The sequence below is a fragment of the Ictidomys tridecemlineatus genome, chromosome 9 (assembly GCF_052094955.1).
Source record: "Ictidomys tridecemlineatus isolate mIctTri1 chromosome 9, mIctTri1.hap1, whole genome shotgun sequence".
NCBI classification, from domain to species: Eukaryota; Metazoa; Chordata; class Mammalia; order Rodentia; family Sciuridae; genus Ictidomys; species Ictidomys tridecemlineatus.
In genome coordinates, this window is record NC_135485.1 from 82,761,559 (window position 1) to 82,783,945 (window position 22,387).

Sequence of the window (22,387 nt, forward strand, 5' to 3'; positions counted from 1 at the left end):
TCAAAACTAGAATTATTTATTTGTAAATAAAGAACGTTGAAATTACCTCCAAAAAAAAAAAAAAAGGTAACACAGCAAGATGTGAGGGGGGAGTCCCCAGGCGCCTAGGGCAGCAGGCACGGTGTTGCAGTGGGAGAGCCAGGGGGCAGGAAGATCGGTGGCAGGAAGGTCAGGTGGAGGCCCTCTTGAGACCTGACCAAATAGAGCGCTTCATTCCCTGTGCAGCCTTCACCTCTTCCCAGTCCAGCCTGATGTCGGGAACCTCCTCTTCTGGCTCAGGATCCTTTCTCAAGGCCCCCCGGGGGGAGGCGACCAGGATGGGCAGGGGGCCACATTCCTCCCGGAATTCCACCACATGGAGACCCTTCTTGTCGGCCAGCTGTTGGTGGGTTTCCTGGGCAAGACCAAAGTGAGAACAGCAGTTAGGTCTCCAAGGGTCCCTGTGGCTATAGGAGTGAGAGGCACCACCACAGGGTGGGGTGGGGGTGGGGGTGCAGTACCCACCAGAGAGCTTGGGGGAAAGAGCAGTGCCAGCTGATTCTGGGTGGTTAAACCACAGTGGCTGTCACAGGGGGATGCCTCAGCCCACCTTCCCACCCCAAACTGGGGTACGCCAGGCCTCGCCTTCCAAACTCCCTAAGCACGTGCCTGCTGGGCCAAGCACCAAGCCTGAACCTGGTGGAGCCCTGAGATCTAACAACCAAATCACAGGAGGTCCAGGGGGGAAAGGACATCAAGGACCCCACGGGTGCTCAACCCTGGAAACACCATGGGACAAAACATTTGACTTCTTCAACACAACAGCAGCAAGGGGGGAAGAGGGAGGGACAGACCAAGAGAGACTTAAAAGACACAGGAGAAACTTTAGAAGTGCTGACATCTTCTCAACTGGATTGAATCAAATCAACAAGATTGAATCAAACTGTGTAAAAAAAAATGTTTTTAAATCGGACGAATGGATAGATTTGAATGAACAGATTCGATACTTGATAATACTGAGTCATGATATTTAGGAATGGTAAGGGTACCATGACATTTTTTTTTCCCCAGTGCTGGGGATCAAACCTGGGCCTTAAGTGTTCCTAGCAAGCGCTCTACCATAGAAGTAAATGGATCCTTTACATCCTCTAAAGGATCAGAATCAGAAACCACTTCTCAGATTTCTGATTCTAATCCTTTAGAAATACACTGAAATATTTACGAATGAAATAAAATGGGACCTGAGATTTGGTTCAAAAAGACTCGGTGAGGTGATGTTGAGAAACAAGATTAGCTCTGGTTGGGCAGCAGAGCCCTGGGGTCACTGCAGCAGGTGGCCGTGGGAGCCCCTAGGAGACCCTCAGCACCTTGGTCTGCAGCACAGCCAGACCTGCTCAAACCCCAGGGAAGGTTACCTGGCGGGAGAGCCCATGGAAGAGGCCCCGGGTGAGGTTGAGCATGTTGACGGACCCAGAGACCTTGGCATACATGTCCTTGATGCCAATGAGCCGGCAGATGGTAATGATGGCCCTGTGGCAGCGCAGGCCGTATCCTAGGAGACAGGAAATGGACTGAGCACCTGCCAGCATGCTGTCTTTCGTGTGGCTCTGGGTTTAGGGAATGACATTTTGGCTTCACCACCCCCAGCTGGTGTGACTTCTAGGACGACATTTATTCAATGGTATGCACAAAAATTAAACAGAACATCTACCTTAAACGTAGTGGGGGGGAAACCAGGATATTACTTACATTAAAACTTAAGTGCCTGAAAACTCTTGGCCCTCTGCCCAGGCCAGCTCCCGTGTCCATGCCTGTTTACCATCAAGGGAGACGCCTGTCCTCACCCTCCTAGACCACTCAGCTGCCCTGGCAGCGACACCACTTCCCTCTCCTGGGAACACCTTCTGGCCTAAGTGGCAGCGTCTCCTGAATTGGTGGCTCCTGGAGTGCTTTCTCACCTCCCTGATGGCCTTCAGTGCTGGGGTGGTCTCCTCCCCTCTAGCCACGTGCCCTGCTCTTGGCCACCGGCAATCCCTCCTCCAGAAGAGCTTCAAAAACACAAGCCAGGGCTGGGGCTCTAGAGCAGAGCGCTTGCCCGGCATGTGTGAGGCACTGGGTTTGATCCTCAGCAAATCAAGGCTCCGGGGCACAACCTCTCAATGGCCATTGCTCTCTGAATTAAACAAAGACATCTGCAGGATCTTCCCCCCACAATATCATTATCACTCACACACACACACACACACACACACACACACACACCGTGCCTGACCCCACTTACTGCACTGTCCTCACATGGCCTGTGCACGAGGGCACACTGCACCTGGGGCACGCACCAGCCTGGATCGTTCTCCCAGTCCTGCCCCTCTGCTCCTCTTCCTTCAGGATCTCACTCACACTGCCCCTGCTCAGAGGCCACCTCTGGCCACCCTGATGAAGGTGGCCCTCCTCCTCTTCTTGAAAGCACTGAGGAAGGCACAAGGCAGTAGCTCAGTTGCTTAGGGCCTCACTAAGTTGCTGAGGCTGGCCTGGAACTTGCAATCCTCCTATCTCAGCCTTCTGAGTGTCACTGGGATTACAGGTGTGCACCACTGCGCCCAGCTCCTGACCTGAACTCCTGAGATTTAAAAAACTACAGTCAAATGAAACAGGTTCTTACTACAGAACTGCAAGCAAAATGCAAATCCAAATGTTTAAGAATTCTGCACCAAGAGTGCACTGGGTGTGACTGTCCCCATAACCAACACTGCCTGTGGCCTGTCCACAAGACAAGAAAGGCCATTTCTGCTCACCCAGTGCCTCAATGAATAGAGATCATAGAAGTTCAACAGTACTCAATGGTGAGGGGCTGGGGGAGCTCCGTGACAGCACGTGCTTCACAGGTGTGGGGCTCTGGTTTAATCCCCAGCACCAAATAACAAGCCTAACACCACGACACTTGTAGAGGAACAGCACGTGACTGGCAGGAAGGAACACCGTCCAGCTGGGTGAAGGCTCCAGGAGGAACCATGTGCCCACTCATCCAACCGGACCACCACCACCTGCTCTGCACGCCTCAGCCACTCCAGGAACAGGCCTGGGCCTGTGCAGACCAACCTTGGCTTCTTCCCCAGGAGCCTCACCTTCCTCAGCCTAATTCAGGATTTCCATCTGTCACTCTCAGGATGAGTTCAAGGAGAGGGAAACAACCCCAGGGGGGAGGGTGGGACTGTAGTGGTTTCTCTGCTTTACTTCAACAGAGAGTCAGAGCTTTCCAGTTACCTCTGGGCTGTTTCTTCATCTTGATGTGTGTCCTCTTATATCTCAAGGAGATGTCATGGAATACTGTGGGGTAAAGCAGATACAGGAAGGTCAGGCATGTGGCTTTAATGTCTGCAAAAGTCACAGAGCACTGGGTGCTGCCCTAAGCAGCCAGCCCACAGGACACACAGACTCTGACCCCACTCATCCTCCTGCCACCCCCCCAGGCCAGGCTGTTTCCTCATTTTGCACATTTGTAAGAATGCAGTCAGAGCAACACAAAGACACCCACTGGGCAGAGACACACCACGACACAGTGGCATTCTGCAAATCTTACAAGGAAAGACCCACACTCACTTGTATGGTCTTCATACCGCTCTATGTAATGCAAATAGTGGATGGCTTTGTTCTTTGCCTGAAGAAAAGAAGGAACAAATTCTCCTAAATCTCTCGCTGGGTTTCAAAACCATTTTATAAAGTATTTTATTATAAAAAATTCCACCTATGCACCTTAAAAGATAAGGACTTAGCCACAATATCATTATCACACATACACTGACGATTCCTTCGTGATACGTGACTGTGTGCCTGCAGTGCCCCCATGTGAACACAGAGCTTTTCATCTTCTACTAAATGTTAACAAAGAAAAACATGCACGTACTTTCCTGAAAGCATCCACCCGCTCAGTGGCCTTCCCAATGGCAAAACCTTCAAAAGAAAAAGCAAAACTTATGAAAAGGAAAGCTACTCTGACCCAGCCTGTGCCTCTCCCCAGCTCCCAGTTTGGGCTCTACAGCATTTCACGTCCTTCTTTCAACTGCCCACAGAACACCTGCTCTGCACAACCAGCCATGAAGAAAGCCAGAGATGTGCTCATCTGTTCTGAGGCATTCTACAGACTTTACATTTAGATACATAACATGACCTTTTATAAATCTCTAATAAAATGAAATATACTCAATTTTTAAAATTAAGTATGCTCTATATTTATAAAAGGCAAATGTTTTGGGGCACTTGTGCAAAGAGATTAAAATGACCAGAAGGGATATGGGAAAAATACATTGTTATAGAGTAAAACTATGATTTCAGTAGAATTTCAATTTTAATTAACCAGAAAAATAAACCTAATAGTTTCCAATTTGTAAATGCTTTACCCTAAGAAATGAGGTTTATCACAAGTTGCAGTAATGCTTTCATTATTTGCTGCCACCATTTATTATTTAATTTGAAAAAAGTACTTTGTTTTAAAATTATACACAGGAAAATAAAATAGGCAAGACATCTGAGGCTTGGGATAAAAAGGGCTTGAATTCCAGTTCCTAGTTTAAACAGAACAAAGTAAACCATGGAAGTCCTAGAGGGAAATATGAGTGGACTTACTTATAATCTTCAAAAGGAGATTTTCTAAGCAAAACACAAACCAGAAGTGACCTAGGACTGATAAATTTGCTATGTTAAGGTTTAAAACTTCTGTGGATTTTAAAGCTTCGATGTGGAAAAAAATTCAAAACTACATCAAAATATGATAGACAAAAAAGGCTCATGTCCTTAACTTACAAGAAGCTAATCCCAATCAATAAAGACAAGAAAACCACCCAATTAAAAAAATAGGCAAAGCACCTGAACTCACAGATATCCAAAGGGAAAGCGCAACAGCCAATGAACACGCAAAATGGCGTCGGCACTCTCCAAACTTAGAAAGTACAGGTGTAAACTAGGAGAGATGTTTCAGGGATCATACTGACAATCAGTAAAGTCTGATACTACTCAGGGCAAGGATGGGTGGTACAGAGGGACATAAACTGATGCAACCTTTGAGGAGGAGATCTGGCAATACTTGACATTTACACCCAGTGCGGCAGCAATTTCAAGACATTTCTCCTATTTCTATATTTCCAAAAGTTCAACAAACTCCATGTACAAAAAGGTCAATGTTATTGTTGTTGTTTGTAATAAATGATACAAATTTGGAAACAATAGGGATTGGGTCAAAAATCATGTCTATGCACACACTGGAACACTACGAAACCAATACCAGAAATCTGCTTATGCTAACAGAAGACCTCTGAGGGCAAAACCAAGCAAGAAGAGCAAGGTGCAAATTCATGGCTATAATAAGATCTCTGCTAAGCTTTTTATAAAAAGGTAAAGGGAGGTAACATGGACACAAAATTTCAGAAAAGATATTTTTGAAAAGAGACAACAGTAACTGCTAACCATGGTCTCTTACAGCAATGCACTATCATGTCTTTTGCTTTTGCTTTGAAATTTTCAAAAGGAAGCAACTAACAGTTTTTCAGTTCTTTGTGAACACATTTCAAAAACAAGATGTTCAGTAGGGAAACTTTAAAAGTCTAAAGAAGAAAATTTAAATGACTGACAAACCTGCTAACCCAAGTGAACACTTATCAGTCAGTGAATAGTCTTCTAGTTTTTTTTCTTGCATATAAATGACTTTAAAAAAAAAATCATGATTACATGACAAATTTTTAACCAAAATTACTTATTGTGTAAGTAATTTTTCACAATTCTTTAATGGCTATAGAATATTACTTTGGAGGCCTGTGGTTGTGGCTCAGAGGGAGAGCACTTGCCTGGCATGCGTGAGGCACTGGGTTTGATCCTTAGCACCACATAAAAAATAAAGATCTTGTGTCCACCTATAACTAAAAATAAATATTAAAAAAAAGAATATTATATTGGACAGCTATCCTGTAACCAGGCCCGATTGAACTTGTTCTAATTTTTCACTATTATGCACAATACAATAGTGTCTTAAGCCCTTTAAAATACCCAGTCCTCAGATGTAGGCCTTAAGAGCTTTTCTTTCTTTCTCTGAGAAGCTTCGTGGTTTACCACCAGGTTTGTGAGCCCAGACCTCTAGACGGCTCTATTAGTAGAAAAAGTGAGACTGGCAGCAGGGCCCTGGCTTCCAGCCGGGCAGCCAGGTCTCTTTGTGTCCAGCGTCACCCCACTCACCTGCAGCTCCCTGCCCATTCCCCACAGCCACCAGGACACGGACTGATCTCTTCCTTCCCTCTTTGGCTGTCATATTGAAAACATTTCTGACCTAAAAGACAAAATGCTTCATCAATAGGACAGCTGAAGAAAACTCTGAGGTAGAGGACGAGGACCTGCTGGCTCAGCCACACAAGGCTTGGTGCAGGACCCAGCACCTCCTCCAGTCTGTAGGCACAAAAGCAAACTTCCCAAACAAACCCTCCCTCTGGAGCATTTCGGGAACACAATGGAAATAAGACTTTCTCTTCCTATTTCATTGGGTTATTAGGAGAGTTAACTAAGATAATCTTTAAAGGAATTTACAACTACACAACTCAATATACCCCATCTTAATAAATGTACACAGGAAAGAAAACACTATGGATTAAACTTTGAAATAGTTTAAGACTGATTATAAGACAAATTCCAGTATCAAAGGTACTAAAATATCTTAGAAATGATGAAATGCAACGTAAGGAAAAAACTTCGCAGGACTGGATTGCTATGTTAAGGATCAGGCTTAAACAAGAATACAGAATTTGGAAACACCTATTTATTATAAACTTCAGGAAAATCTCCCATTTTTTCAGCCTATTTTAAAGGCCAGGAATTATGAAACTATTAATAGTTAAACTGCTTAAATGACAGTTGTCCCCTTTCCTTCCTAGGAAGAAGTTTAAGGAAAAGGGAGGCTGAGGCCACACTTTTAAATGATCTTATAGGAAACAACCTATATATGAAAGACTCTTTCAGTGGGATTAACTTTCAAAAGCTATGAACTGGGGTGTGTGTAGGGGCACACGCCTGTAATCCATGTGACTCAGGAGACTGAAGCAGGAAGAAGGCAAAGTCAAGGCCAGCCTGGGCAACTTAGCGAGACCCTTCTCAAAATAAAAAGTAAAAAGGGCTGGGGATGTGGTTTGGTGGCAGAGTGCTTGCTTAGCAATGCACAAAGCCCTGGGTTCAATATTTAGAATTGGGGTGGGGGGAATAACACACAATGGGATACCAACATAAAATACTTGTAAACATATTTTAAAAATTCCATAATATAACTGATATTGAAGAAATAATATACATATTCAGAGAGACTTTGTCACAAATTTGATATATAAATTATTCCACAATTTGGGGAGGTACTGGGAATTGAACTCAGGGCACTTGACCACTGAGCCACATCCCCATCCCTGTTTTGTATTTTATTTAGAGACAGGGTCTCACTGAGTTGCTTAGGGCCTTGCTTTTGCTGAGGCTGTGGAACTCACAATCCTCCCTCCTTAGCCTCCCAAACTACTGGGATTTCAGCTGTGCACCACTGCGCCCGGCTCTGTTCCACATTATTAAACACTGATTAAATGCACAGTGCCAGCTGAAAAGAACACTGGCCATTAGAGAACCACCCTGGAAGGGTGGTTCAAGTACACCTGATACAGGATCTGTGAGCAACCCAGAGACCATTGCCCTAGTCAAATTGGACAGTGGCCATAACCTGAGGCTTTCTGCCCCTGCCCCTGCTCCTCCCAACCTGTTCTCTGATTGTATCCTAGATACAACTGGTGTACAGCTCCACAAGAGGCCACCAGATAGCACACTCTAGCTCCAGGAAGAAGGAACTTAACATAATCTCCAAATTCTGCTCCTGAATTTGCCCCTCACAAACCTCAATTTCATAGTCCCCACAAACCAAGGCAGCAGTGGGGACCACCAACATGAAGGAACTGAACTTCAAATTGTGTTAATTCCTCCCTGAACTTGAGTCTGTGTCCAAGAGATCACTGTGACCACAGCTCTGCTCAGCTCCTCCTGCCCATCCGACCCCGGCAACCTCTCCAGAGGACCCTGGGAGTTGAGCTCGGCAGGCCTACCTCGAGTATCCTGGTATCAAAGTCCTCATAGGTCTCTACAAGGAGAGAAGAAAAAGCACACAGATAAGAGCATCCAAGCTGCTCAAGTGTGACAGCCTTTCCCAGGTGCCCTCAGACTTCTAATGGGAAGAACCTGAGCTCTCTGGTGCCGCACTCCAGGCTGCGCCCCAGTTCCCATCATCCACGGGGACTGCCTGGCCTGGCCTGACTTCACGAGCTCAGCCACGGCTCTCTGACCGCAGCCTCCCCCTCTCCAGCTCCCTGCTGCCGGCTCCCGAGGCACAGGTTCCTGGAGCGCCGACACCTCCAGAGCCTTCATCGCTGCTTTCCCATCTGGTCTCCTGGGGTCTTCATAGCCTCTCTCACCAAAGTCGCTCAAAGACACCAAAGTCCCTCCTCCTCATAGATCTCGCCAACGTCCGCAATCCCTACACTTTTGTCTCTACCGACCTCTCCAGGCCAGAACCCAGGCAGCTGTCTGGTCACAAGTGGCCTGCTGCTGCTGCTGCCGGGAGAGATCAGAGCCTGGCCTATGCTCACCACTCTCAACTGCGGGTCTGACCCGCTCGCGAACTCCCGGCTCCTCAGCTTTCAGTTCTCTTAATTCAGCCTCTGCTCACCACCACAGCTGTTTCCAACACTCCCCAATTCTCTTGCTTTTACTTATTACAGAAAATCTCAATTACGTAATAAAATAGGAGAGCAGAATAAAAGCTTCTGTACCCAGCAGTCGGCTTTGTAATCGGTCAGCTCAAGAGTCAATCTTCTTTCCTGGACACTGCCAGGGTCCCACCCACTGGGTGATAGTGAAGCCAGTGCCAAGTGCCAAGTGCCACCTTCTCATCAAGAAATATTCTGGTGGCCATGTTCACCAATGCCACTATCTGGCTTGATGACTCCTGACCAAAGCTACCAGATACCAGGTGACCTCCCCACCTTTCCACCCCCATTGCACAGGCTCACTCAAACCTGCACCCTGCCCCTGCTGGCTAACAGCAGCCTGTCTGTCTAAACTCTGGATCTGGTTACTGGGGACTTGGCTCGTGGGCAGGTCCTCTCCCTCCCAGACCTCCACCCTCCTGCACTCTCGCCCCATTCTCTCCAGCCCAACCGTTCCTCTACTTTGAGCCAAACTCCTGTTTGCTTCCTCCTCTCCCACTCACTGGCAAGAGCAAGATTTTCAGGTGAATCTGCCTTTGTGGGGAGGGGGAGGCTTTGTTTTCTAATTCAGCCTAAGTGTCGTCAGTTTTTGTTTCATGTTTGCTTTTACGAAGGCTTAGTGACAGGTCTCTGGGGTCTCTCAACTCTGCTGTTAAACAGCACTCCAAGCCTGAGGCCACGTGTTTGGGAAACGCTGTGCCCTACAGATCTATAATGCACACCACCATGTCTAAGGCACCTGCTAAGGCACTGGGACCCAGGCCTTTCCATCCTGTTGGAGGAACATTTCCTGGTTACAGGCCTCTAGTGTCCCACAAATGCAACTGAGATAACAATGTGGAAAGTTAGTCAAAGAGGTCAAATTCTTTTTTCAAAAAGGGTAATCTAAATAGTCAAGTAAACAATAAAATTATTTTCAGAAACACTGTAGGACGATACGTCCTCTACCAAAGGCAAGCAAACCAGGCCTCCATTACCTCCATTGGGTCCAGGGTCCGGGGGACCAAGACTGAGGCCACCCCATGTGTTCCCGCTCCAGCCTCGCTCCCGCTTCACTTTCATCCTCCGCTTCCGGTCCCACTCTTCCCTCTGCTGGAGCATGTCAGCCGCCACCTGCTCCTGCTCCTCCTTGCTCCTCTGGGCAATGGTCTGCACGGCTCCATTTCTCATGAGAGGGGCATTCAGACCCGGCCACAAGAAGCCGTAGCGCCCTGAAGGGTTAAGATTATAGGTAAGTGACAACTTCTAAAAGGTGCTCACTCTTCATGTTGCTAAGATGCCAGGGAACGCGTGTACAGACACCAGCACAGTATTGTGGAGTTGGAGCTGATGGGATCACTTGGCAGGTGACCTTGCACTGTCACAGTTTTATGCACATCTACCCTACAGGCATGTGACCGCATTTTCACTTTTACCAAGAGAAACACTCGTGAGGCCTGTGAGCGCTAAGATGTCTGCTGAAACACGACCTGTAACGCACATAAGCCGAGTCGGCAACAGAGGAACGGCTGAATGCACAGCCAGCAGGTGCCATATCCTGCACAAAATCAAAAGCCGTTGCTCTGGGGCTGGGGATGTGGCTCTCAAGCAGTAGTGCGCTCGCCTGGCATGCGCGCGGAGCGGGGTTTAATCCTTAGCACCACATACAAATAAAGATGTTGTGTCCACCAAAAACTAAAAAATTAAATATTAAATTCTCTCTCTCTCTCTTAAAAAATAAAAAACAAAAAAATGTTGCTCTCTAGGTTCTGATGTGGAATGATTTCTAAGACATGTTATTATTATTACTTTTGGTTCTGGAAATTGAACCCAGTGGTGTTCTACCACTGAGCCACATCCCCAACCCTTTTTATTTATTTTGAGACAGGGTCTCACTAAATTCTTCAGGCGGGCCTTGAAACTTGTCATCCTCCTGCCTCAGCTTCCCCAGTCGCTAGGGTTAAGGGGTTTGCCACCATGTTCAGCCCTGAGACCTCTTATTGGGTTAAAAAAAAAAAAAAAAAAAAGCAGATTATACAATTGCATGTACCATATAGTATAATTATCTTTTTCTTTTCTTTTCTTTTTAAAGACGATATCTATTTCTTTTAGGGAATTTATACAAAAGCGCGCACCAGCACACACAAAAACAACTGAAGGAAATACCAATATGAGACCAGTGGCCCCTCAGGGGAGACAATGGGAATGTGGACGGCAGGAAGGACATCAGGGGCTTTTAGTTTTCTCTACAATCTGCGTTTTTACTGAGAAGGTATGCATACGATTTTTATAATTTGAAAAAATAAATTATAGCCAGACACAGTGGTGCATGTGAGCAGTCCCAGCTAGGTGGGAGGCTGAGACAGGAGGGAGGTTTTAACCTGCAAGTTCAAGACCAGCCTGGCAAGACCTGTCTCAAAAATAATAATAATAATAATTATTAACATTATTAAAAATAAATAACAAATGCTTAAAAACTAAAACAAGATACAAGTAGTAAAAGCACCCAAGCAGATGTGCAATCTTAGAAGTGCAGCACAAGGTGCTTCCTTTATTTCTGAAAGGTTGTTAGTATCAAAAGCGATGAGTCTGCACAACAGTAAAAATAAGCCAATTCAAGTTCACCCATCCTATTTTTGCTTTCAAAAGCACAAGTATAAACAATCACATCAGCACGTGAAGGACCAAGGCCAAGTGCGGCCCACCAGCTGATTTGTAAATAAAGTTTTACTGGAACACAGCTGGGCCTGTCCAACCATGCGCTGTCCAGGGCAGTTTCTGTGTGACAGCAGCCCAGTTGAGTAGCGGCAACAGGCCCTGTGACTACAGATCTGCTCTTGGTCACTGTCTTCTCTGGGCAGGGGAAGCCTGCCAGCTCTCTGCGAGCTCCACCTGCCTGCACTGGGCTGTGTGTAGCACAGGACCTATCACAGCTGTGCCCCATGGAGTACGTGACACTCTGGGGCACCTGGTGAGCCCCCTGGTTGGACTCTAAACCATGGATTCTTATGCACTTAATGAGAATGTTTCCAGTTTGCCAAATATCCATAAAATCTGGGGAAAACACTTTAAAAGCACATAGACTCTTTTTAGAACAAAGTTTGCCGTTGGGCCCTCCCAGGCCTCCCTCAGACCCAGCTTGCTTCCTATTTCTCCCCTTCCCAAGATCATCAGTTTCCCACCCCAAGTTCAGGACCAAATCTGAAAACTGTCAAAACAACCAAACACGTTTACCTTCACCAATGACCTGACCCCTGTTCAGATCCTTCCTTCTCTTTTTTTTGCTTCTTTTGCCTCTTCCTTTTCTTGCCCCAGCACCAGTCTCTGCTAAAGCACCTTTCCAGAGCTCATCTGCTGTCACTGTAAGGAAACGGGGTTTTTAAAAACTCTGTAGTTGTAAAGTAAAGATCTACACTCTCCTAAGAATAAGAAAGGCCAGAAAGCCCAGTTTCATCCATGTCACTGAGGGAATGAAAATAAAATAAAATCATACAGTGAACATAAAACATGATTACATTTGGAAAACACAAGAGGAGACAATTCCACTTTTTTTCCACAAAAGATGGCTAACATTAAATCCCAGTAAGTCCCTGACCAGTAAGTAGACTTGCTTCCCTGATGTCTGCCAATCACAACTCAGGTCTCAGTAGTGACGTCTCTTGAACTTCTCCAAATGATATTTCCTAGCAAAGGCCCAGCTAAAAACAGTAAGGGCCTTCTTGGTGTGACTCTAAATCAGCAGGGTATCTGGGGCACAATTCAATACTTTTAGGCCTTGGGTGCCCCAAATGAGGGGCTCAGATAAACTAGCGCTCTCCAAATACAGCTGTAGCACATGAGATAATTCTAGTTGCATTTTTAGTTGAATAATTACTAAAATGTTAATTCGTTTATGACAGAAGGAAAATTAAGATAGGAAAGCACCCCTACTTTCCTGTTGCAGGAGGTGGAAGTGTGTGCCAGTCTACCTACATTTAGTGAAGAAGCTGTAGGGTCTGTACTGCTGGCCTGACCGGCTGGTGGGAGGAGAGATACAGCACTGTGTCTGTAGCGCATGGCTCAAGCTGGTGAAGTGTCGGCTGTCTCTGGTTCCCTGCAGTGACAAAGGGCCTACAGAGAGATGAAACAAAACCAAGTTAGATGCTCCCTGGCTGTGGAGCTGCCAGCACCAAATAACTGTGACTTGATAAAAATAAGTCACTAAAAATTCTAATCTTTTAAGAATCATATTTTGAGGACAATTGTTATTTAAAAAATAAAACCAAACTTTTAGGAATGAAAGCCACCTAAATGCCCATCCTAGAGAGGTCATGGTTCATTTCCACAGTGGATATCCCAGTCTCAAGAAAGCTCTGTACAGCCAGGGTTTCTGCCCTGCATTATCCAGCCCAAGCTCCTGGGCTGCTCTGGGCAAATGGCGCCCTCTGCTGTATGCAGCTGGGCAGTGGACAAATGAGGAAAGACCTTCAAGTGAAACTGTTCAGAAGAACAAGACTCAATGTGTAGAGGGTACCCTGCCCTTTATGTTCAAAACACAGGGAAGCAGGGAAGGCATGCTGTAGACAACTCCAGAAGATCACGCAAGAAACTGAGGAGCGGCTGCCTCTGTGGAAGAAAACAGGGGCATTTAAGGCTGGATGTGAAAGACCCGCATTTTTGTATTTTGAGGGATTTTTTTTTTTTGACCACATGCATCTATTACTTGAGAAAAGGTTTTAAAACAGCCATGTCTGAGAGGAAGCCATCTGACCAGTCCCAGGGATGGCGGTTTCACGTGAGGAAGAAGGCAGAGGTGACAGGAACAGGTGGTGATGAAGGAGTGGGACAGTGCTGGCAAGATCAGTGCATGCACAGATTCTTGAGCTCTGTGCTTCACTAGAGAAATGACAGGATTAAAACAGCCCTGGAGGGACAGTGGCCTTTAGGGTATTGGCTTGATAAACACAAAACAAAAACCTGATAACAGCTGTTTTCAAGTCTGAGTGAAGCCATGCAGAGGACAGTAACTGCAGATTCATCAGCAGCATCAACCATGACTCACAGGACCAGAGAAAGAAAGCGGGTAAGGACAGGGAGAGTGACATCTAAGGGTGGTAGGAAACCATCGAAATAGTTCCACTGAATACAGAGACCCAAACACAAAGGGATAATCTTTGATTACTGGACAGCACTTAATACGACCATTTTGTTTCAAATGTAGGCCTATGAGATAGATTTGCCAATGCCACAAGGTACTGGATGACTGGATGAGATTTCAACACTAATTTCGATTTCAGATGATTTGCTCACCTGTGGGGAGGGAGATCGCACCAAGCACACAGATGTCCTCTAGATCTGTAGCCCACTTGATGAACTACCAAATAAAATGTAGCCAGAAAACATTGGGTCTTCATTTTTTTTTTAAGTTGTTGATGGATCTTTATTTATTTATATGTGGTGCTGAGGATCAAACCTAGTGCCTCACATGCTAGGCAAGCACTCTGCTACTGAGTTACAACCCCAGCCCTGGGTCTTCATTCTTTAACAAACCAGAACTTTATCATTACAAATCTCATTCTGCTATACACAGCCTTTCTTGTAAACACCTTCATCTTCAACACATATCTAATATTAAAACATTTCATCTTGCTCTGTTCAGCATTATAATCTTTAATGTAGTTCAAGAAGTGTAAAAATTATTAACAGATTTTTTTGGAAAGACTGAAATATCACTCATAGCTAATAATGTACCCAGCCTAAAAGAAACCAAATGTCAAAAATAAAAAGAAATCAACTTTAGAATTTAGAAATAGCCACTTGTTTTTTGTTTGTTTGTTTTAATGGGAGGCAGGGAAGAACTGGGAATTGAACCCAGGGCTTTGTATACATTAGAAATAGTCACTTTTTCTGGGTGCATGGCACATGGCTGTAATCCCAGTGACTCAGGAGACTGAGGCAAAGGATTGCAAGTTCGAAGCCAGCCTTAGCAACTTAGCAAGAACCTGTTTCAAAATAAAACATAGGTCTGGGGATATAGCTCAGTTGCTAGAGTGCTTGCCTTGCATGCACAAGGCCCTGGATTCAATCCCCAGCACCATCAAAACAAATAAACAAAGAAAAAATATATCAAAAGGGCTAGTTATGTGGCTTAGTGATAGGGTGCCCCTCAGTTCAATCCTCAGTACCACCAAAACAACAGTCAATTTTCATGCACACTTGTATAAATGGTTTTGCTTACATTGTGTTACGATTTTTTTTTAATATTGTATTTACATTTTAGTTTTCGGCAGACACAACATCTTTGTTTGTATGTGGTGCTGAGGATTGAACCCGGGCCGCACCCATGCCAGGGGAGTGCTACTGCTTGAGCCACATCCCCAGCCCCGTGTTATGATTTTTTAAAGAAGAAAGTTCAGTAGTTCAGGCTGAGTCACGTTCTGAAGCTCACTTACAGATCACAATCCACCTCACTTATCAACTCTGTTCTGATCCTTTGAGTTCTTATTAAGTTTAGGTCATGAGACCCCAGACTCAGGAAGCAACAACCCTGCGGCCTAAAGTGGGATAGGCCAGAGCCCCTCAGGTGGGGACGGAGAGGCCCCCAGGGTTCTACCTCAGCACACATCACGTCTACACCAAGAACTCCTTCCTTCTCACTTGGGTCTCTTCTAGGAAAACTGGTTGGTGAGAGATTTTAGAAAATTTATTACTAATTTCTGAGTGATTTGTTGCAGCATTTAGAAAAATAGAGTGATAAGGAAAGCAATCAACTTCTTAAAAGTCAGGCAATTATGAATTTCAGGAAAAAATGTAACAGTAGAATACTACCTAGCTCAGCTCTGAATGTGCACAGAATTTAATAACAAAAACAATGCCCAGAGATTCAGTCCAAACTGTGCTTCTACCTATACTGGAAGAAAGTAAGGGTAAGGATAGATTGTTACATCTCCAATTAGCATAACAATGTTGTTTAAAGAAGACTCAACGTATTTAGAAATATAACCAGAGGAAGGTGAAAGAATTAGTGTCCCTAGATGATGGGAAGGAGCAGAAAAGGACTAGGAATGAAAGCTCTGAGCCTTTTACGACCTTTTGGAAACTCAATTTTTTTTTTTTACTTCCGGTGTGGAGCTGGGGATTCAATTGCGGGCCTTGGGCACCCTAGGCAAGGCTCAACCTCTGAGCCGCACCCCCAGCCTGAAAGTTAATATTTTAAGGAACAGCACAGCAACCTGCAGTGAGGATAGCTATCCCTATCAGGCCCTATACCGGCTCAGGTCAGGGCAGTGCCTGGCACATGTTAAGGGGTAAATAAACTGTTTATAAATCAGTGAGTGAATCAACCAAGCAACAAATCAAACTGGTTGATTCACAGTGGGTGTGACAGGTCCTAGGAAATCTGCCATTAGGGAGAAACCCTGTCAGCTGGACTTCTCCCAGGATCTCCAAGGTATGTCACAGGTGGGATTCCAAGAGGAAAAGGCAGGAGACCCACAGGGAAGCCCAGCACTCAGGAGTCCCAGAAGCTCAAGGTGAAAGGGCCAGGTTTCCTTGCACAGCAAGGTTGGCCTGGACTTCCCAGAAGGCAGCTGAAGAGAGGCCCTGCACTATGTCAAGGAAGTCTGTGTCCACAGGAGGGGGCATCACAGCAGCCAGAAAGCTCTGGGACCAGCCCTGCTTCACTGGCTGTGTGATTTCTTTCATTCTTTTTTGGGGGAAGGTACTGGGCATTGAATTCAGGGGTATTTAACCACTGAGCCCCATCCCTAGTCCTTTTTATTTTTATTTTAAGACGGAGCTGGCCTTGAACTTGCAACCTCCTGCCTCAGCCTCCGAAGTCACTGGGATAACAGGTGTGCACTACTGTGCCTGGCCTGGCTGCATGATCTTGAACAAGTCACTTGGCTTCTCAGAGATTCACCTTATCATCTCTAAAATGCAAATAAGCTCATGAAAGCCAGTGTCAGGGCTGAACAAGGTGACATGTTTCAAGCCTAGTGCACAATACCTACTCAAAAATGGCAACCATTATTTTTCAAAGCCTTGAACTACAACAACTGCAGTCATAAAAAATTTGAAAAATACTCAAGACTGAACAATACCATCATCAAGGACATGCCTTGTCCATTCACATTTTCAAATCTACAGAAACTCTTATTAAATCTTATGAGAACAGATACTTCCCCAATGAATCTCACCATTGCTGAAAGTGGTCTTCAGCGCCAAAACAGAAGCTGTTGGAAAGGTGTTCAGGGAAAGCTGCCTGCACCAGAAATGACCTGTCAATTAAAAATAAGTAAATAAATACTTTTTTGGTTCCAGTGCTGGGGTTGAACCCAGGGCCCGGAGCCTGCAGGCACCTGCTTCACCACTGAGCCACATCCCCTCTTCGTTTTTTGAGACAGGGTCTCTCTAAGTTGCCCAGACTGGTTTCCAACTTGCAATTCTCCTGTCTCAGGCTCCCAAGTTGCTGGGATTACAGATGAAGGCCTCTGCACTCAGCAAAAAGTGGAGTTGTTTTGTGGTGTGGGCAATAGAACCCAGAGCATCACATATGCTGGGCAAGTGCTTTACCACTGAGCTATGTCCACAGGCCTCCAACAAGAATAAATAAATAAATAAATTTTAAAGATACATTCCTACATGAAGAGAGACATTTAAAATAATAAGGTGAGCCACCTACTGTGGCACAAACCCGCAACCCCAGATACCAAGGAGGCTAAGGCAGGGGAAGTGCAAATTCAGGCTAAGGCAGGGGAAGTGCAAACTCAGGTCTCGAGATATAAAGGGCTGAGGATGTGGCTCTGTAAAGCAAAATAGGGTGCAATGCCCAGTATCCCAAAAATAAATAAAACAGTAACATTCACAAAATAATACCATCTACAGAATTAAAGAACTAAGAGAAGTGGACGAGTGATTTCCAGGCTTAGTGACCACTGGCCAAGTAGCTGCCATCATGCTGCACCTTCTCTTCACCCTCCCATCAACCAGGCTTCATGCTTGGCAGTCACCTTAAAAATCCCTCTGCCGTGGGCCACACCTCTGCTGTGGTCCTGCTGCCACTTCTTTGTTCAGGCCTTAGCATCACTCAGACACAGGTTCAAGGTTTCTTAATGGGTCTCCCACCTCTCCCCTTGTATTTACCACCTTTCTACAGTAAGAGGCTTCATCAATTAACAGCCCTGACATGTCCTTCCCTGGCTTCCTGCTGCCAAGTTACAAATTCTGGGCACAGCCTGCAGGACTGCCACATGGCCCCAGACTTCCACACCAGCCTCCTGCTGCCCCTGCCCCACCCTCCCCATAGCCATCCAAACACACAGTTAGTCTTGAATTCGCTCTCATACACTTTTGTATATGAGATCCTGGATCCACCAGATCCTGGAGGCTAAGCAGCTCTTGTGAAACCTCCACCCTCTGGAGCCCCCACAGCACCAGGCTGACTGTACCTCCCTGTGCAACCCTTCATACAGTGTGGTTCTCCAGAACACACTTAGACAGCATTTGTGGGCAACTGGTTTTTGGCAGAGGGACCATGACCATTCAATAGGGGAAAAGGAATGTGTTCAATAAATGGTGTTGGAATAACAGGGTGTCAACCTATAGAAGAATGAAGTTGGAGCCCTACCTCACACCTTATGTACAACTTAATTCAAAATGGACTAAAGACCTGAAGGTAAGAGCTAAAACTATAAAACTCCTAGAAGAAAAACAGAGGTAAATTATCATGACCTCGGGTCTAGCAATGTTTCTTAAACATAACTCCAAAAGTACAAGTGATAAAAAGAAAAAAAAGAAAAAACCCATAAACCAGACTTCACCAAAATTTAAAACTTGTGTTTCGGGGATGGGGATAAAGCTCAGCTCAGCGGTAGAAGAACCAGCATGCCTGGGTTCAGTCTCTAGCACTACAAAAACAAATAAACAAAAACCTTGTATGCCTCAAAAAAACACTATCAAGCCAGGCTTGGTGGTACATGCCTATATTCCCAGCAGCTCTAGGGGCTGAGGCAGGAGGATTGTTGAGTTCAAAGCCAGCCTTAGCAAAGCCCTAAGCAACTCAGTGACACCCTGTCTCTACAAATATATATATAAACAAGGGTTGGAAATGTGTCTCAGTGATTAGGCACCCCTGGGATCAATCCTCAGTACAAAAAACAAAACAAAACAAAACAAAACAAAAAAAAAACCACCCACAAACTATTAAGAAAGTTAAAAAACAACATATGGAATAAAATTCTGCAAACCATACATCTGATTAGACACCTTTAGAACTCCTTACAATTCAATAATAAAATGAAAACCCAATTTTAAGAGAACCAAAACACTTGAACAGACATTTCTCAAAAAAACATGTAAAAATGGCTAATAAGCACATGAAAATACATTCATTATCCATCAGGAAATTGCAAATCAAAATTTCAAATTAATACCATTTCATACTCACTAGGATGGCTATAATCAAAAGAACAGATAATAAGAAATGTTGCTAAAGAAAAATCAAAACCCTCACTGTACCCTCAGGTACTTCGAAAACATTCTGGCCATCCCTCAAGTGTGGAATTACCATTTTATCCAGCAACTCAATTCCCAGGCACATACTCAAGAGAAAAGTAAATAGACACACATGTAAAAACATGGCATGCTGATGTTTACAGCAACATTAGGCATAATAGCCAAAAGATGGAAAACAACTCAAGTGTCCCTCAACTGATGAGCAGATAAAGTGTGGTGATGGACACATTACAATTCATCCCCAAGAAATTCAGGATGACACATGTTACAATAAGGATGAATCTTGATGACCTTGCACTAAATAAGCCAGCCATGTATGCGGTTCTACTTATAAGAAATGTCTAGAACAGGAGAGCTAAGAAGAGTGGAAAATAGATCATTGGTGGCTACAGCTAAAAAGCTTCCTTCTTGGAGTGATAAAAATGTTCTAATTAGATTATAATGATAAATGCACAGGTTTGTGCAAATATTGTGCACTTCAAATAGATGAACTGTATGGTATGTGAATTATAGTTCAATAAAGCTGAAAAAAAAAAACAAAAAAAATAGTTATACACAAGAAAACAAAAAAGGGGGGGCGGGGAAACACACTTTGGTGTCAGGAATTTTGGGTGCAAAAACCTATGTCCCTTGCTCAATCTGTGTGGCTCCCTCCACCACCTGTATAAAGAGTGTAATAACAGAATCTACTCCATAAAGGGACTGGGAAGGCAGTGAGGGAAAACGCATGAACAGAGGAAGACAGTGGCTGGCACACAGTTTAGACTCATGAAGGAAGACAGCCTTGAAATAGTAGGAGATGGGGGAAGAAAAATAAAAGGGAAGAGACAATCATAAAGACAAAAGAAAAGAATATTAAGGTCAGATTTTCTGCCAAGATTGCTGGTGAAATTTTTTGCTACAAAATGAGTTACCAAAAAAAAAAAAAAATTGAACCTTGAGGGTTTTAGGGGGCTTTGAGTTCCAGAATTAGAAATGCTGAACTGTGGACTTAACAACAAAATAGGGCAGAGAAGGCAGGCAGCGGCCACGCAGCGGCCCTGGAGCCAACCTTAGGCAACACAGCAGCAGGGCGCCTTCCTAGGGTGCACACAACCCACCAGGGTCAGGGGGACAGGAAAGGCGACACTGCGGGCTGACGTCCGAGTCATCCGTCTCTGCACGGAGGCCACCGGCCAGCTGGAATTAAGCTGACGGAGGCCAGTGCTCTCCGACTCCACCTGGACAACCACCATCACCTTCAGAGCCCCGCGGGCGCCTCTCAGCCCCGAACCCGGTGGGCATCACCATGTGACCCCGGGGGTCGCGCCTGCCCACCGGGAAAGCAAGGCTCGCCAGTTCCCTCCTATTCACCTAAACGAACCGCGAAGAACCCACTGCACTTCACGGTCACGTTACAGCGAAGCGCCCCGACGCCCAGAGAGGTAAGGAACGCGCGCAAGGTCACCCAGCGGTCCCGGGCTGGATGGGAGAGCCGTGGGACGCTGCTCACTTCCCTCCGCCCGGACTCCCGCAGGCCCTGGCGACCCCCGGCTCCCGCGCCTCCTTCCTGCGCTCACCGGTCCACACACCGCACAGCGCAGGCAGGCGGCCCGCAGCGCGCACCGCCGCCGCCATGCTGAAGCGCGAGCCCCGCCTCCTCCCTCCGGGGCAGCCGGTCCTTCGCCTGCCGAGAGGCTCCTCATCAAACCGCGGGCCCCAGCCCTCGGCTGGAGGTGCGAGACCCAAGGACCACGCCGTAGCCCATATCGGGTTGGAAGGATTATCCGGATGGGCCACAGGGTAGGTTGGGTCAGGCGTAGCCGCGGACAGCTCCGCGGGGTCCTCGCGCAAGGGCCCGGGGGCGGGGCTGGGGCGGGGCCAGCCCGGGGCGCGGGTCGGCCAGTTGGAGGCGGCCGCTTGTGAGCGCCCGTTAGGTCCGGCTGGCCCAGCGAGCTCTCCAAGGTACCCATGCCCGAGACCCACGAAGTGTAGGGAGGATCCACAGGGTGGATAAGACAGGGTGGAGAGATTGAAACCCGCTCCAGGAAAGCCCTGGAGTTTTGGAGATGAAGTACTTTGCTCGAGTTTCACAGGCATTTCTGCATTTATTCTGATTCCAACGTGTGGTCGTCACACACGCATATCCCAGGGTTTTCCCGTTCATCTCAGGCTCCGTTTTATGCAGTCTGTTCTTGCACAAATGATGCACAAACCTGCCACAAAGGATGGCAGGAATGTGTTGTGAGAAACGGACTCCTGCTCAGATAGTCTTTAACGATCGATCGGATCAGGCTTAGAATGTTCAGATATACAGAAAAGTAAAAATCGTGGCAGAGCCGACCAAGACCGACATAGTTGGGTTGGGGTTGTGGCTCAGCGGTAGAGCACATGCAAGGCCCTGGGTTCGATCTTCAGCACCACGTAAAAATGAATAAATAAAACAAAGGTATTGTGCCCAACCATAACTAAAAAATAAATATTAAAAAAAAAAGTGACACAGTTGTTGTGCACTGCTGACCTTTGTGTCTAAGTGAGACAAAAGCCAGTTCAGTATGGACAGCCCAGGTCAGATCGGTGGCAACTTTCTGGTCTGTGTTGTGGTCAAGCCTTCAAATGCTGTAAGGTCACTAGCAAGTTTGTTTTTTATTTTGGTTGCCATGTTGTTTATACCTAAATAATTATACATTTGAAATAATTATACATTCACAGGAAGTTGCAAAATGAGTACAAAAAGATACCCATGCACCATTCACCCAGTTTCCTGAAATGGTAATATTTTACAGAAGTATAATGTGAAAACCAGGAAGTTGGCATTGATGTAACCCACTGAGTTTGTTCAGATTAATCAGTTTTGCATGGACTCATCTGTGAAAGTGTGTGTGTGGAGTTCTATGCAATTTTAGCATAAGTAGACTTAGGTAACCACCACCAGAATCAATGTACAAAACTTCTGTCTCCACAAAGATCCCTCCTTTCAGCTGTAGAGACATTCATCCACCCTCCCACCATCTGGAAGATGGCAACCACCAATCTATTTTTCATATCTATAATTTTGTAAACTTGAGAACATTTAGTTATTACCATCCTCACAAAAGAAGAAACTCATGTGTTGACATAAGATGAATAAAATTTATTTATAGATACCATTCAAATGTAGAGAGGAAAAATTGAAATAAAATATGTATTTC

At 45.6% G+C, this 22,387-nt stretch overlaps 2 protein-coding genes and 1 long non-coding RNA gene across 5 annotated transcripts in view; 1 reads left to right on the forward strand and 2 right to left on the reverse strand.

The window, feature by feature from the left end:
• On the reverse strand, nt 1–20,905 carry LOC144366849 (small ribosomal subunit protein uS5m-like). The gene is made up of 12 exons (XM_078021700.1): nt 20,777–20,905; nt 16,901–16,981; nt 12,696–12,833; nt 11,958–12,083; nt 9,722–9,955; nt 8,085–8,119; nt 6,199–6,289; nt 3,881–3,927; nt 3,577–3,634; nt 3,241–3,303; nt 1,395–1,531; nt 1–394 (listed from the first exon to the last, which is right to left on the reverse strand). The coding sequence occupies exons 1-12, from the start codon at nt 20,832–20,834 to the stop codon at nt 170–172; spliced, it is 1,293 nt and encodes a 430-aa protein (XP_077877826.1). The 5' UTR covers nt 20,835–20,905; the 3' UTR covers nt 1–169.
• The window catches only part of LOC144366850 (adherens junction-associated protein 1-like), a 103,175-nt gene that overhangs the window by 11,963 nt on the left and 68,825 nt on the right, over nt 1–22,387 (reverse strand). The window lies entirely within an intron of this gene.
• LOC144366851 (uncharacterized) overlaps nt 19,855–22,387 on the forward strand; it is a 12,947-nt gene continuing 10,414 nt past the window's right edge. Inside the window, exons 1-2 of one of the 3 annotated variants that reach the window (XR_013425994.1) lie at nt 19,855–20,641; nt 20,734–20,999. This is a non-coding gene — a long non-coding RNA (uncharacterized LOC144366851). Of the gene's footprint in view, nt 20,642–20,733; nt 21,000–21,036; nt 21,162–22,387 lie in introns of those variants that run through there. The other 2 variants (XR_013425993.1, XR_013425995.1) reach the window with 2 other exon arrangements.